Source organism: Macrobrachium rosenbergii, chromosome 11 (assembly GCF_040412425.1).
Source record: "Macrobrachium rosenbergii isolate ZJJX-2024 chromosome 11, ASM4041242v1, whole genome shotgun sequence".
NCBI lineage: Eukaryota > Metazoa > Arthropoda > Malacostraca > Decapoda > Palaemonidae > Macrobrachium > Macrobrachium rosenbergii.
This window is the reverse complement of record NC_089751.1, coordinates 343,945-359,240: the sequence shown is the minus strand read 5'-3', so window position 1 is coordinate 359,240 and position 15,296 is coordinate 343,945. Positions and strand designations below refer to the sequence as shown.

The 15,296-nt window shown below is 36.2% G+C and overlaps 1 protein-coding gene across 2 annotated transcripts in view; it reads left to right on the top strand.

Annotated features, from left to right (window-relative positions):
* Nucleotides 1–15,296, top strand: part of mGluR (metabotropic Glutamate Receptor) — a 1,154,435-nt gene that overhangs the window by 954,897 nt on the left and 184,242 nt on the right. For both annotated transcript variants that reach the window (XM_067111043.1, XM_067111042.1), the window contains exon 6: nucleotides 4,275–4,381. In XM_067111043.1, the coding sequence (XP_066967144.1) occupies nucleotides 4,275–4,381 (107 nt within the window). The remainder of the gene's footprint in view (nucleotides 1–4,274; nucleotides 4,382–15,296) is intronic.

The following is a 15,296-nucleotide window of genomic DNA, read 5'->3' as shown; positions in this document are numbered from 1 at the left end:
AAAAATGTCCACACACTAAAAAAAAAAAAAGAGGCTTCTCTCCATTTACTGGCAATGTAACACCAAGACATGGATCACTGCGATGCTGTTTACACTTTGGTTCTCTGAATACTTTATTCCCAAAGTCAAGATTTATTTATAGAAGGAAGGATTTCCTTTCAAAGTTGTATTAATAATAGATAATTCTCCTGACCATTCTCATTCTATCACCACTTATATGTGCAGGCCGCATTTCTGCCTCCCAGCATGATTGCACTTCTTCACCCTTTCGACTAAGGTATCATTCGCTGTCGTCAAGGCCTCCTACATTTGGCGGGTCTTTGACATGATCCACTCAGCTAGCGATGCCTACCCAGACGCAAACGTCATTGACTGCTTGAAAACATTTAATATTGCAGATGCAATATGTTTATCAGGGAAGCAAGGGATGAACTGAGACCAGAAACAGTGAATGCTTACTAGAAGAATGGGGAGTTAGGCTGTGAATAACCTCAAGGGCTTCCTGGCTATTGACAGAGAGGTGCAGAGGTTCATCCATTTGCAAGACTAATTGGTGGCAATGAAATGGGGTGCACGGTCGATGACAATGTCATCATGTATTTAAAAAAAAAATGTTAAGCTGACAAACATCGAGCTGGAAGATCTAAACAACTCACCTACGTCAGAAGATGAAAACAAATCGGATAGTGAAGCTGAACCTCTGAATTGGAGACGAGTGAAATATTTTGCTTAATGCAAATGCCTTAAGATAGAATCAAGGATCATCATCCTTCCACGGAAGCATCAAAATGGTCCATATGATATCTGAGGCAATATTACCACTACAGCAGGTGTATGACAACCTCAAAAAACACAGGAGATAACTACTACTTGTGACTTTCTTCCAGAGAAAGGACAGGAAAGAAGTGTCTGCTGTTTATGGCCCGAAGCCTTCTACTTCGTCAGCTCCTGATGTCCTGCAGGTGTTGCCATCTTCTTCCCTCAGGTCTCCTCTGCCTCCTCCAAGCTCTGAGGAGAACTTTCAGCAGGCAGTCGATAGTTCGAAAGCAGAGCCTATGGCATCGTTCACCTTCATTTTATTAGCGTAGGCACTGTACATTATCGTCATCATTGTTGTCATCATCATCATCATCATCATGGCTGGAGCAATGCAGTATAAAGGAAGAGGCAGTTGGTGAGTGCCCAGAGTCTTTTATGTTTATTTCTATTACCATTATTTGTCTCATAATCTACATTTCAATTTCAATACAGTATTAGGCTATCACATGAGAGAGAGAGAGAGAGAGAGAGAGAGAGAGAGAGAGAGAGAGAGAGAGAGAGAGAGAGAGAGAGTATTCCCTCACACGCACATACACACCTTCTTCTCTCTTCTATCATTTCTCGTTGTTTATTTCTTGTTGTTTTTTTTTATAATTTTCGCTGCGTAAAGCACTGAAAAACAATAAGAATGAGAAAGCAGGATCATAGCTTCCAGCCCAGGCTAACGCGTGTTTAGCGCTACGTACTGTACAGTAGGTTACATACAATAAATTGTTCATCAATGTTTATTTTAAAGTTTTATTCTCATAAATACTGTACTTTATATGAAATACTCTGCTCATATAGTTTTGTATTATTCTTTGCGCTGTATAACCAAAAATTGTTATTAGAAGAGGTATATCAGGTTATACTGGGATTTTGTATGACCAACATAAGGCGTTTGGGATGTTTTGCAGTTGCAGGGAAGCGTCAGCGGTCTTGGAATGAATTATCTTTGTATAATGGGGCATTACCTATCTGAAAATTATCTCCACGGTCACGTTGCAATAAGAAAACATTGAGAAAACAACGTTCTCTTATTGTTGAAACAAGAAGTCTTATGAGTGATGCAGCCGTCCGAGAAAAGACAGCTCTGTGCTGTTCGATTTGAAAAGAAAGATTCTTCATGCTAGAACCTATATATTCCAAGTTGTACTTGGAACAAGTTAATTGATAAACAAATAGATGAGTACTGGCACTAGGCAATTTCTCCTTACAACAGATATGTACTTTGATTTTCAAAGGCATTGCAAACTGCCGACCTTAAGGCAGAAACAATAGTTTACTTATATATTTGGAGATGAATGGGAACCTTAAACATATATTTCTTTTTGGGCCACATATTTACTTAGTTGCCTTAAAAAAATTGATAAGTGTTCTTCCAATAAAGAGCCCACAAACTATTGCTTTAAGATTGTGAACTTTTAAGATATCCAGTGACCCCACTGTGAGATGGGTGCCGTGGCCTTGGCATCTACTTTGTGAACCACAGCTATGCATAAACATTAAAGAATTACTGATGAGAGAAGTGGGTCGTTCATGAGGGAAAGCAAGGAAGTCTACATGAACTCACAATTAAGTAAGAAAAAGAAAACCATCTCGTGGAAAAGGATTGCGAGTGCATCAAAGAACTGTCAGCCAACTCTGTATATCATTACACTACAATAAAAAAAATTAAAACATTCTTTTATTAAAATGCACTAAAAATTTTTAAAAAATCATTTTTTGAGACACCAGGATTTTCTTACAATTAATCATGTCTACAAAAATAAAAGCGTGGGCGCCAGACGTGGAAGGAAATGCTACAAGAAATGAAATTTTTAGTGCATTTTAATAAAAGCATGTTTTAAATTTTTTTTATATATTTTTTGTTTTATACTTTTTAGTTTTGGCAGAAATTTTAACCGATTTATGATTGTAGCTAACGAAATTAAAGGTGATATCCTGTCGAGCCAAAGGTATGAAAAATCCGTAGAGTAATTAACTTAGACTACCGAGTCAAAGAAAGTATGAAAAATCCGAAGATTTTCATACAAATCCTGATATACTGGGAGAGGTAATTTTAGGGTCACTAGAGATCACTGCAGATCTAATGATCATGTAAGGCTGTATTGTTACCGGGATTGAGTAACCATGCGAAATTTCAAGTCCACCTGAAGAACGGAACAGGTCGAAAATTGAGTTACAAGTTTTGACCCAAACAAACACACGTCAAGTTAAATAAAAGCATGTAAAAATGGAAGATACTGATATGAAGTTCTGGCCTAGTATGTAAGAACGAATATTTGGAAGCATACAAGAGGTAGTTACAAAGAGAAAAATGGTACAAAGTTTAGCATAGGTAAAGTGAATAGTTTTACAAGACTTTTAATCACGAAGAGAGAATGGAATGAACCAGGTCGGCGTAATTGCTAGGCTAAGAAGAAAAGGGTGACGTAAGTTGTCTGAATTGAAGAGTCTTTGCATCTTTGAAGTGTCGCAGCTACATTCACACTCAAGATGAGTCGGGTAGTGTAAGATGTTCACTTGGTGGTGATGAGTTGTCCCTATTGTAAAACTATTCACTTTATATGCAGCTTGTGACGTTATTTACTTGCTAATTTAGTAAATACATGAATGTTGCCGTGAGTTTTATTTAGGAAAAGTGGTTTAACAAAAAAAACAACATTGCTCATTGCATTAAAGTAACATGAAAATGATACATTATCAATCTCTACATGTTACACTTAAAAAGAAATATATGAGGCAGGCTATCTACAACATATCAGAATGAATGTAAACTACTTGATTCATCAAATTAACTTAATGAATAAGAAAAGGGTTCGTATATTAAACTGTTTGCTAGTTGAGATTATTGTCGGGCTTTCAAATAAATAGCAACTGAATTGACTATGTAAGAATGATTAAAATTGCAACGTCATGAATAACTGTTATGATTTTCTGTAACAAGAACCCTCAAAAAATAAGCTTTTCATATGTGTAAGGGTCTCGACTTGAGGAATATTATTTGTTGACGTCCATCATCCAAAAAACAAAAACAAAAGGTGAGAGACCTTACAATACTTTTACTGGCAACTGAATTGTTGTCTTTCCCGAATCATTCATTATAAATTGATGAAACACTGCATTCTTTTGCATCCATTATTAAAATTCAAGAATCCTGCTTATCACGATTCTTTTACAACGATTTCATGATTCATCAAAACAATTTTGTGAAAGTTTCATTAGCTCTGCACGTTCGGTGAAAACATTTTCCATATACATGAAATATATCTACGTCTTTCAGTCTTTATTTCCCCATTCACTTAAAAAACTATTATGCTTTCATGAGTTTTCATTCATAGTACTCCCATTAACTTAATGAAGTCGTTATAAAAATCAGCCAGTTAATTAGGCTATGTGCTTAGCTATAACTGAAACTTTATCGGATTTAAATAAGAAGTCCCATCTCAAAAAGTGTCTTTCTGTTTTGCCAGGCGTTGTCGGGTCACAAGTGAAATTCGACGAAAGAGGTGATGGGCCAGCCAGGTACACGATATACAACTTCCGAAAAATACCTGGTACAAACTCGTACAACTACAGTGTAAGTAAGGAGATATTTATTAAGACACTCTCACACACGCACAGACACACAGAGGCACACACACGCACAAACACACACACACACACACACACACATATATATATATATATATATATATATATATATATATATATATATATATATATATATATATATATATATATATAATATACATGTATATATATATCATATATATATCTTGTTACATCTTGGAATGTATATGATTTAAGTTTTAAGAAAATGGAAAAGTACATAGACTTTAAATATAACAAATATTCTTTCTACATATTTTCAGAAATAGAGGAAAAGGAGGATTTTTTTTTGCTAGTCACAAGAGATGCAGATGCTTTTCATTATACCACACCAGTCTCTAAGACAGGCTTCTAATACCTATATACTTTTCACACACACACACACACACACACACACACATCTATATATATATATATATATATATATATATATATATATATATATATATATATATATATATATATATATATATATATATATATATAAGTATATGTGTTTTTAATGCAGGCTTTTAGTGCCTATATGTGGTTCACACACACACATACACACACACACACACACACACATATATATATATATATATATATATATATATATATATATATATATATATATATATATATATATATATATATTACTAACAGGAAAACAGGACCTCATTCAGACTGTATGGTATACAGTGGGAATATTTATTCACAAAAAGTTACAAGCTTTCTAGGACAAACAGTCCTCATTCTCAAGTATCCGTACAATGACCAGACGCGTAGTTTAGCTGTATTTATATATGTGTGCTAGGTACTTTAACCCTATAATTGTCTTCCTCCTCCTGTGTGACACCCCCTCCTGACCTTGGTCTTTCTCTGCCCACATCTTCATCCAGGTGTTCATGTCTTGTGCGTCCTCTTGTGTTTTTCTTTTCTTTCCTTGCTACTGTGCAGTGTACAATTTTTCTTGACATGCTGTCTTCAAAGGCATTCTCTACAACCAGTCTGGACATTTTGTTCGTGTTCCTGTATAAAAAATTCATATTTTCCGACTCTATTTTGTAGTGTTTTTCCCAACAATGTTTGGCAGCTGCCGACGTCTGATTATAATGTCGCATGTTCTGTATGTGTTGTTTGCCATAGTACCCATCTTCACAGTCTAGACATACTGCCATATATACCGCCTCTCTTATCTCTCCCCCCTCTGCCGACTTCTTGTTTGTAACTATTTTGTTCCTAATGGTGATTTTGCAGCTGCCTATCAATTTGAAATTATCTAGCTTCCTGTTGGTGGGTGTAATATTGTTGTTGTCCGGGAATGCAATCATTTTCTTCCCTACCAAATGTTCCTTTGCTATCCCTTCCGTCTCCTCAAAATAGTTTTTTCTTGCCTTGATGTATCCCCGCTTCCACCAGTACTTAGGGTATCCTAATCTCCTGAAACTCTCCCCAGCTACTCCAGCTCTTCGTCTAAGAATTCGGGACTGCAAATCCTATAAGCCCTAATGGACAACCCTGTCATTACTCCCATTTTTATTTCTTTCCTATGACTGGAGAACATATGTATACTTTTAATTTTAAATTCCCCCTCTTTACCAGGACATCCAAGAAATTAATTTCTCCCTCCTTCTCTTCTTCTATTGTGAACTTGATGTGTTCATTTAGTTTGTTTATGTTTTCTAGGAACTTGTGTAGATCTTACCTTTCTCCCTTAAAAATAATCAAGATGTAATCCACGTATCTTACCCATTTTACGATATTTAAGTTCCCTATATTTAATTTGCCCACCTCTTCCGTTTCAAATCATTACATAAAGATATCATTGTTAACATGCCTACACTTAATGATATGGAGTAATATAAGCAAGAGAACATAAAATAAATGAGAAAACCTCCTAATTCAACTTGAAACAAATTTAAACCAAATCAAGAAACATAACCCATTAAAAATACATAAAGACTTAGTCAATTTAATTTTCAAACTGTTTACTAAGAACATTTAAAAAAAAAGGAGGAATTTTATATTTAAGGTAATTCTGGGATTTTGCTTTACAAAACTTTCAGCAATTTCGTACACTTAAACTTGACATAGCTGTCTTCTTAATTTTCATAATAACTATAACATCTAAGACCAATTGAGTAACAAGTCAAGCCTTACCTAAACCTTACCTTACTGGTTACTGATATTTCACTCTGGATACTGTTTTGGTTCATTAGAAATGAGCATAAAAAATAATTATTATTCTATATCATATGAAACCATACAACCAACATAATGATGCGTTTTAATGCATTAACAAAAGCAAAATTAATCGTGTACGTAACTGCCGGAATTTCCAAACCCTATAGTAACTTAAAGAACCATACATCAGTAGCAGCGTGAAGAACTTCATATTAATTCTCTCCACAAGTCAAACGGACTTGATAAGCTTAAGTGTTAATATTCAAAGTATCTATAGAATATTCAGCGAGCTCTGAAACATTTGAGTTCAACAATGCTTGAGCACTTTTAAACAGTTCGAAATACCGGCTTAACGGCATATAAAACATCATGTACATGGACACTTGCTTGTGCAGTTCTACTCTTCAGAGGAAAATATTTCTGTAAAATTTATTACTAAAAACTTATTTTTATTATTTCTCCTTGTTATATTAATATTATTCAGTTAATCTAGTTGCTCTAGTGCAAAGGAATTTTGAAGCTCAATGCATTTGTTGCATCACATATCCCTTATTCTTACGACTAACCTCACAATATAGATATCTATAAATATGGCCAACCTATGAAATATACTTATATGTATTTTATAAATATAACAGGAAGACCAACATGAGTTTTCACCTCGTTAACAAGCAACCACGCAGGAACATTTCTCGCGAGACTTCTTGTTTAATATTAGATCAATACTAGTATTCACTGATATGGAACCCCACTCAAGAACATTTTTTGTTAAACTCCTATGTATAATAACTTGATCTATACGAGTACTCATAGTATACCTATATCTACGAGGAAGATTCCTACAAAAACATCGCCGTCAGTGTAATAATATTTTCATCAAATAATTTGTATGGAAAAATTTAATCCTCAGAGACTAGCAAGGCATTTATACTTTGCTATGTTTAGAATATTTCTTTTGTTCGCGAATTAGCATATTGTAACTCTACGCTTGGTCACCAACGGATTCAAAAGATAAAAAGGAATCATTTCACTTTTGGCCTATTATCAAAAGACTTAAAGGGTGCAGACATTAAAAATCATAGATCAGACTTCAAGCTTCAGACTACAAACTGTAGACTGCAAACTGCAGACTGTACAGTCAAGATATTATGCAGACATTTAGGATTAAAGACCATCACCTAATAAAGAAAGCCAAACCTATCATAAGAAATATCATGGTACACAGTCGGCAAAAGTATTAATGTCACCTAAACACGTATAAGCTGAATGTCAGACTCTTATAAAACCATATGCCTGAAAATCTTTGAAAAAGCCTTTGAAAAAATCACTAAGTGGTTTATGACCCATTAGAAAAATTAAATCATAGCTATATAAAAATTAAATGTTGCACAATGCATGAACTGTAACCAAACTTAGTATCGCACAAAACATTACTATAACCTTGATTTGCACACCAATGATAGCAAAAATGCACCTACTTGACTTTGTTTACGTGGATGTACCCAAAAATGTTAATTGTAATAAAAGAGATGCATATTCGGCAAGGAAAATGGCTTTGATAAAGTAATAAATTGGGGGAACAATTTCTGCTTAAGTGTATCAAAACTACCCTAAAAAGAAAATCAACAACATCCTTTGTTAATTCTATGAGATGGTTAGCCACAAATGAGAAAAATCCTTTTAATAATAAATGTTATCCCCAAGTACTATTGGACGCCCTTAATTATGGTAGGGTCAGGAAAAATCACAATAACTCTTGTTTCAACTTAAACAACTCAAACCAACTATTAAGACAACTTATCTTACATTTAGAGAGCCTAACTTCGAACTGGATTCCCTGAACCTTCGTAAAAACATTACTAGCTAAAACTAAAGTATCAATATTGAAATAAAATATCATCAAAACGGAAAGTATCATCCTAGTGAACGTGATATGTACGTATCTCAACCCAAATGACATTCTGAACGACTCAAAACGACCACATGGACTGCTGTAGGCGTTTTCAGACAAATGTATTCGATGGAAACTTCCCAAGAAAATCCAAAAAGTAAAATACTTATGATTAACTAACACAGACAAAATATTAACTGTATATGGTACAGGAACAATGAAGAATAACTCTGCAATAAGTATGCAAGTACCAACACAAACTCTTCACGTTCGGTTTTATTTGATACAACTAATAAAATCACTGATGTCCCATTTCCTTTTTAATTATACCTATTCCAAACATCATGATACCTACATAACAGGTTTGCAAAATGCTCTCTCACATGAATATTAGGGATTTTAGTGGATAACTGAATGTTAATTAATTGGAGAATCCGCTCGCCTTCCATAGATGGAACCTGATTTACTTTAGCAACAATTATTATCGCATAATGAAAGAGTTCAGTGTCCATCAAATATGTATACTTTATCAAAATAAATCATTAAATGATTGAAAACTCATATTAAAAACTATTTATCATTATTAGTAACTGTATATGGTACTTCGGCGGGTGATAAATCTTGAAATTGATATGTTTCATTCAAAAGAAGTATTTCCATTAAAATTATCATTTTTGATCCCGCTATGACCATTTTGACTGGTACCATGACATGGAATGGAATATTCGTTTTAAGAACTTGTGTTTCACTTATAGTAGAGGGGAAATAGGTCAAAATACCCCCCTTACCTGGACAAAAATGATATAAAATTGAAAATTGGTGTAGAGGTCAGGGATAGTGTCAGGAACATCAGAAAAAAAGCCCCATTGATTGGAACCTGGGAACGCTGTTTTTGGGTGGGAGGGGTATATGGGCGAGAGGTAAAAATTTTGAGATAGACAAATCATTAAAGCTTATACATCACTGGATAAGAAATTTTATTCTTCTCTCTCAGCTATGAACGTTTTCTTAAAATTGATCAGGTAAAGGAGAATTGATTTGAAATCATATACAAATTTCTGTAGTACAGATTATTCATTCATCAAAATATTTTCAGTTAGAATATAATATCTTTTATGGATTCTAGGATATCTATTCCATCATCTTCCCTTTCAACAGCACCAGATTCTTCAACTGCCTACAAAAAGAAACAAAGTTTCGTTTTTAAATTTCTAAACTTTAGAATTAAGAAAACAACGCTAATATTTCAAACGGGAAATAGAGAAAATTGTAAAATGTCTTCAACTGTTTTTTCTAATTTGGATGACTTTTCCTTCAACTTTGAAATAAAGAGTTAAGAATATTTGATTAACAGAATCTTAATAATATTATCACAATATTCTCTTTAACATCCATGACATGGTGACATGCATTTCAAGTCATGTCTTTTAAAGGGACACAAATTTGTACCACACTGATTTTTTTTTATGCACCGAATGCCTTTCAACAAATTCGAAGGTGCAATATCTTTATGTATTGGAATAGAAGCTAAATACTTATCTACTTGTTTCCAACTCCAATTGGTAGGCTCTAAGTTAAGTTTATCGTCAAGCATTTTCCATGGAATAATCTGCAAATTATCTCTTTGCTCATGGTAGTATGCCGCTCGCAACAGGTAAAATGGAGTTCCTGACCTTCAAAGGTGGTGACTTGACTGGCTGCAGAAGATTGTTTGAATAATTTAGCCTCATCAAAGGTGACAGAAAATCCAAATTTTACCAGGTGATCCACAAGCCACTTTGCACCAAATGATTTGTCAATATCAATGCCGATTCCAAAGGGTATTGGTACTATTAATGATCTTGGTCTTGATGTTTGTATGATGCATTGGCCTATGGTGAGTTGTTTAAGACTGGAAGATACATCTATATCGCTCAGCTCTTCAGTGGAAGGATATTTTGATTTATCAGCGGTGATCTCTCTGAATCACTTTTGGTTATTTTGGCAGCAGTAGTTATGATGTCATTTGGTATTTGTTCTCTCCTATTCTTAAAGCTTTCTAATATAAAAGAGGTCATGTCACTGAAGCAAACGAAATTTGGTTGACCAGGGACTTCTTCTGAAAAATAGATGTTTTCCATAATGCTCAGCTAGCTTCCGTTTTATAGATTTCGTAGAGTAACATTCACTGCCTTTGCCGAGCTCCTCCAGCTTGCTGTGAACTTCTGATAATGTATAGAGTTCACTATCAACCTCTTCTTCCAGCCACTGAAAAATTCTCCGAAAATTTTCCATAATTGTTGAATGTGATGGACGTCTACGCTTGTTTTCACTGTTGATCTGGAGTCTGAATCGATTCATACATGAAATATGATAAATTGCCCCCTCAGCAATCAGATCATTACATGACATAAAGCGAGAATGTACTGCATCTCCTCATTCGTCGCCTCTACTTATACTGCACAACGCTTAGTCAGCGTTTCAATCGGTGGAAGAGTTTCTACTCTAGCAACTGATGAGTTCTTATGTTCTGCTGTTTTTGTGCAGAGAAAACAGGATGTCTTCCAATCAAAGGTGCTTTCGGTCCATTATCGTAATTTTTTCTTGGCACAACACTAGCAGGATTCGGGTTTTTTCGAAGATCAACAAATTTTCTTTGGTATGTATGGTGCCCCAGAATTTTCCCAGCTTCCGGTTGCCGTGATGTGTCTTCAGGTTACCTAAAGAGAACATGAACGTAAGATGCATAGAGGCAATCAGCTACCGAACGAAAAATTTCACAAGCTAAAATATAGGAAATAGTATACAAAATGAATGTATGAATAGATAAACAATGCCTGCATAAGTCATGTGATTCTCGTTCTTCACTGATCCGAATCAATGTATTAGTCCCTTTTTATGTACTTGACCGAGGACTCTTGATCAAAACCTTCTTCACACAAAACACAAACTTCAGCCATGTTCTTTAAATATTTCCTGAATTATTGATTAAAGATCTGTATAGTAAAATAAATGAACTATTATTTGAAATAATATATGTACACTGACAAGTGGATGTACATAGTCTCAAAAGAAAATCACTTATTTTTTCACCCGGACATGAATGACTTGTCGTTTTCGTCAAAATTTGTGATTTACCAAGGAGCATTTAATCTTCATAGATCAAGTCCAGTTCAGTTCAGTATGATTAAATCACTTATTTCGAAGCTCTGGCACTTTGATTATTGACATGTATGGTCAAAAGCAAACCGCATTCATTCCTGCATGCGCAAAGTTCCGTCACTTTCTCCAAGCCATTTGTATTTTACTTCCCCGCCCCCAACCCCAGCCCCACCAAAAATGGAGTTCCCAATCCCCAGTCAACGGGGCTTTTTTTTCGGCCATTCCTGACACTAACCCCGACCTCTGTGCCGATTGTCAGCTTTATATGATTTTTGTCCGGGTGATTTGCTAATTCCCCTCTACTGTTATAATTACATGGGAAACTGTGTTATCCTAAACTGCATCGTTTATTCCTGAAACGGATTAAATACGCATGGACTCACCGAAATAATAATATCCTACAGAACAGATGTTTCTGAATCTGAACATTAGTTAAACGAGTGTGAATACATGAAAACTTTTCATTTAACTGGTAGTTCCCGCTTGCTCGTAGCGTAACAATGTCGTTTTAAGACACCCATTTCCGATACAACAGGATGCATAAGTAATAATTATATAATAAGGAAGTCACCAGTAACAGCACTAAATTGCACTGTACTTAGAACTGATAATTTATTACAACCATACCAACGAGCTGTAAATCGGGTTTGTTTTTGATAGGAATTTAAAAATAATTAACGTTCCGAGGAATTTTACTGTCCGTAAAAGTTTGAAACGGGCTTAACTGCATATTAAGTGTCTTAAAAACAAACAGGCTTCTTAAAAATATTTAGGAAAATAAATGTAATCTTGAGGAAAACAAATGTAATAAACTAGGAACATTTGCATCTGAAAACTGTTTACGCTAACTTCCATTTCACTGCGTTCATTACCATGATCGTGGAGTATTTAAAACTATGTTTGTAACATCAAATATGCAGCAGCCGAGACAGGTTTGCCTTCAGGAAACTCTTATTACATTATAGTGTTTTGTAGTTGTTCATAAAAGAAATTAATTATATCTGTGATAAACTATTGTTCTTGCTACTAACGTGTATAATACTTTGATGAAAGTTCTGGTTATAATTCTTAAAAGTCATCTTACACTGAAAATTACTTTAGCTATTATGCTTGATATAAAAATTCTTGTCACCACTCACATTACTAAGATTATTATAGAAGCGATTTTAAGGGCTTCTTATTGTATTGCCAAAATTATTAGCTGTCTGTATGTTAAGCATGGATTTACAGTTGTAAGGACTAGTGATAGATAATTATGAACACTGCGATTTGACCTATAATAATGGTAGGGCCACGGGCAGGCTAGAGACATTAAGGGGTGCCACCGAGATGAACTGGGTATCCAGCCTCTTGGGGTGAAGCATCTTCTGCTGTCCGGCCACGGCTAATGAAGTTGACGAACTTGGTGGCTGGGACATGATTTGGGCAGGCCAGATGTCCAGCACTATAGTGGCCGGCATCACCACAGGATCAGCAAGAGCCTTTTGTGGGGGCTCGGTGACCTGTGGTGACTGTTGGTAGAGAGGGTTGAGTGGACATAGAAGGACAGGAGTTCTGGTTGTTAGTAGAAGGCTGCTTATTGTTGCCCAACTTGTAGTGGTAATCAGATTCAGTGTGCCCCAACTTCTTACAGTGGATGCATGTAGGCTTGCTAGTAGTCCATTCTTTAGGCGAGATGAGCCTGAGAGATACCCAGGTGGTGCTATGTGCTGCTGAGGTGTGCTGTGGAACTGGTTGTAGATTTTTAACGAATCGGCCATACGGCAGGCTTTCATAAGTGTGGTGGGCTGCTTATCACTGAGATACACAGCAAATGGCCCAGGCACACATTGGAAAAGATCCTCCAGCACGGTGCAATTGAATAGGTCCTTGAATGTAGTGCACGACAGGGAGCCGAACCAGTGGGTACTAGACTGGGTCTTGTGACAGTCCCATTCAGTCCAGGACCAGCCAACTTACTTGGCAAGACCTCAGAACCGCTGTCTCCATTTCTCTGGGTTATTTCATGGGCTTCCGTTACAACCCTACAAACTTCTACCATGTCGCCTCTTAGACTTTTCTCCAGTGAGTGGAGGGCTGCCTTAGGTTTCCTTCATTGTGCTTGGCAATCACTTAGGCCCTCTCTGTCTCAGTGGTGTTGTAGTTTTCAAAAAGTGACTGTTTCTTCCAACCATGCTTCTGGCTCTTCCTCAGTCCACTTGGGGACTGGGGAATTAATGCTTGAGATTGGAGCATCTGGTGCAGCAGGTGTGGGGTTGGAGGCTTGTTGGATAGCCATGGCTTCAGCATTTTCCCGTTGAGCCTTCTCCAGCTCGAGTTCCTTTTCTTTGAGAGCTAGCTAACTTGCCTTGAGAGCTTGAGAACTTTCCTTGAGGGCTAATTCATGGTTCCTCTGCTCCTCCTTCTCCTTCCGCTGTTCCACTCTTTTTTCTCTTTCTTGCTTGGCCAAGTCATCCAGCTATTCCTTGTCCCACTTGGCGAGTTCTGGTCCCATGAGACCTGCCTCCTTCCCCAGATCCACGAAGGCTCTGTAATGTTCTGTCGCCATGGTTCTGGTAGGTAAGGGCATCTACTTGGGTTGACTGGATGTACTTTGGAATTGAGGAAGTGTCCCTCAGATTTAGGTGACACTTCAGTGGTGTGGCACCTTTTTAATAAGGAAGCACTGTGGCTGAGTGCGCTGTGCAAAGGTCACGCTGATGGCACCCTGTATCTCTAGGTACAGGTGTAGCTTATGTAGTCACAAAGGACTTTTTTTTTTCTTTGGTGGCACTATGGTGCCAGTGCATTCCTAGGAATCAACACTTGTCTTGGAGTACAACGAATTGCACTAAAGGGAAAATGAACTCTGCCCAAGCAGAGTGTAACTAATAAGTAGGAGAAAAAGGGAAGGTATGAAGAAAGAGATAGGTAAGCACTTCAGTTTGTGACAGTGCCTCAAATTAGTGGCACTGTGGAGAAGAAAAATCAATTTTGGTTGCTTTGGCCTTCGTAGGTGACTAGTTCCTAGTACCAGCTGTGCTACTTCCTTTCATGCGAAGGGATAAGGCTTTTATGCTTGAGTCTGGATAAAAAAAAAACCACTCATGGCAAACAGTTTTCAATAATTGTGGTTAATCTTAATTTATCCTCATTTATCTGTGGGACAGAGGTGTTTCTTTTTTTATGTTTTATTTTAATTAATTATTCCTATGTCGCCCCGTTCTTTCAATGAAGATGGTGCACGTACACTTCTGAGATATCTTAAAAGCTTACGTAAATGTATAAAAGAAATGGAAGAGAGAGAGAGAGAGAGAGAGAGAGAGAGAGAGAGAGAGAGAGAGAGAGAAGAAAGTATCCAGCAAGCGAAGTTCACACTGCCTGGGTAAATAAGTAAAACTGTAAATGCACACTAGCAGGTTTCTTCTTTTTTAAATTCTTCCTACATTCTCCTCTTATTATTATAAATTATGTTGGTATTCTTAATATTACTTACCTTGGCCTGTATCCTTGTTTGGGAGAATTTAGCATGAAATTAATTCGATCTGACTTTTTATCTTTGAATTAATTATATTTAATTTGATTCCAAGTTCTTTATCGCTGTGAATTAACTAGAGATCGCTACTCCTAACCCCAGAGATATTGGTACAGTCTGCCACTGTTACGTGGGTCATTCGGCTGAAGAGTTTAAATATTAATTTACTGA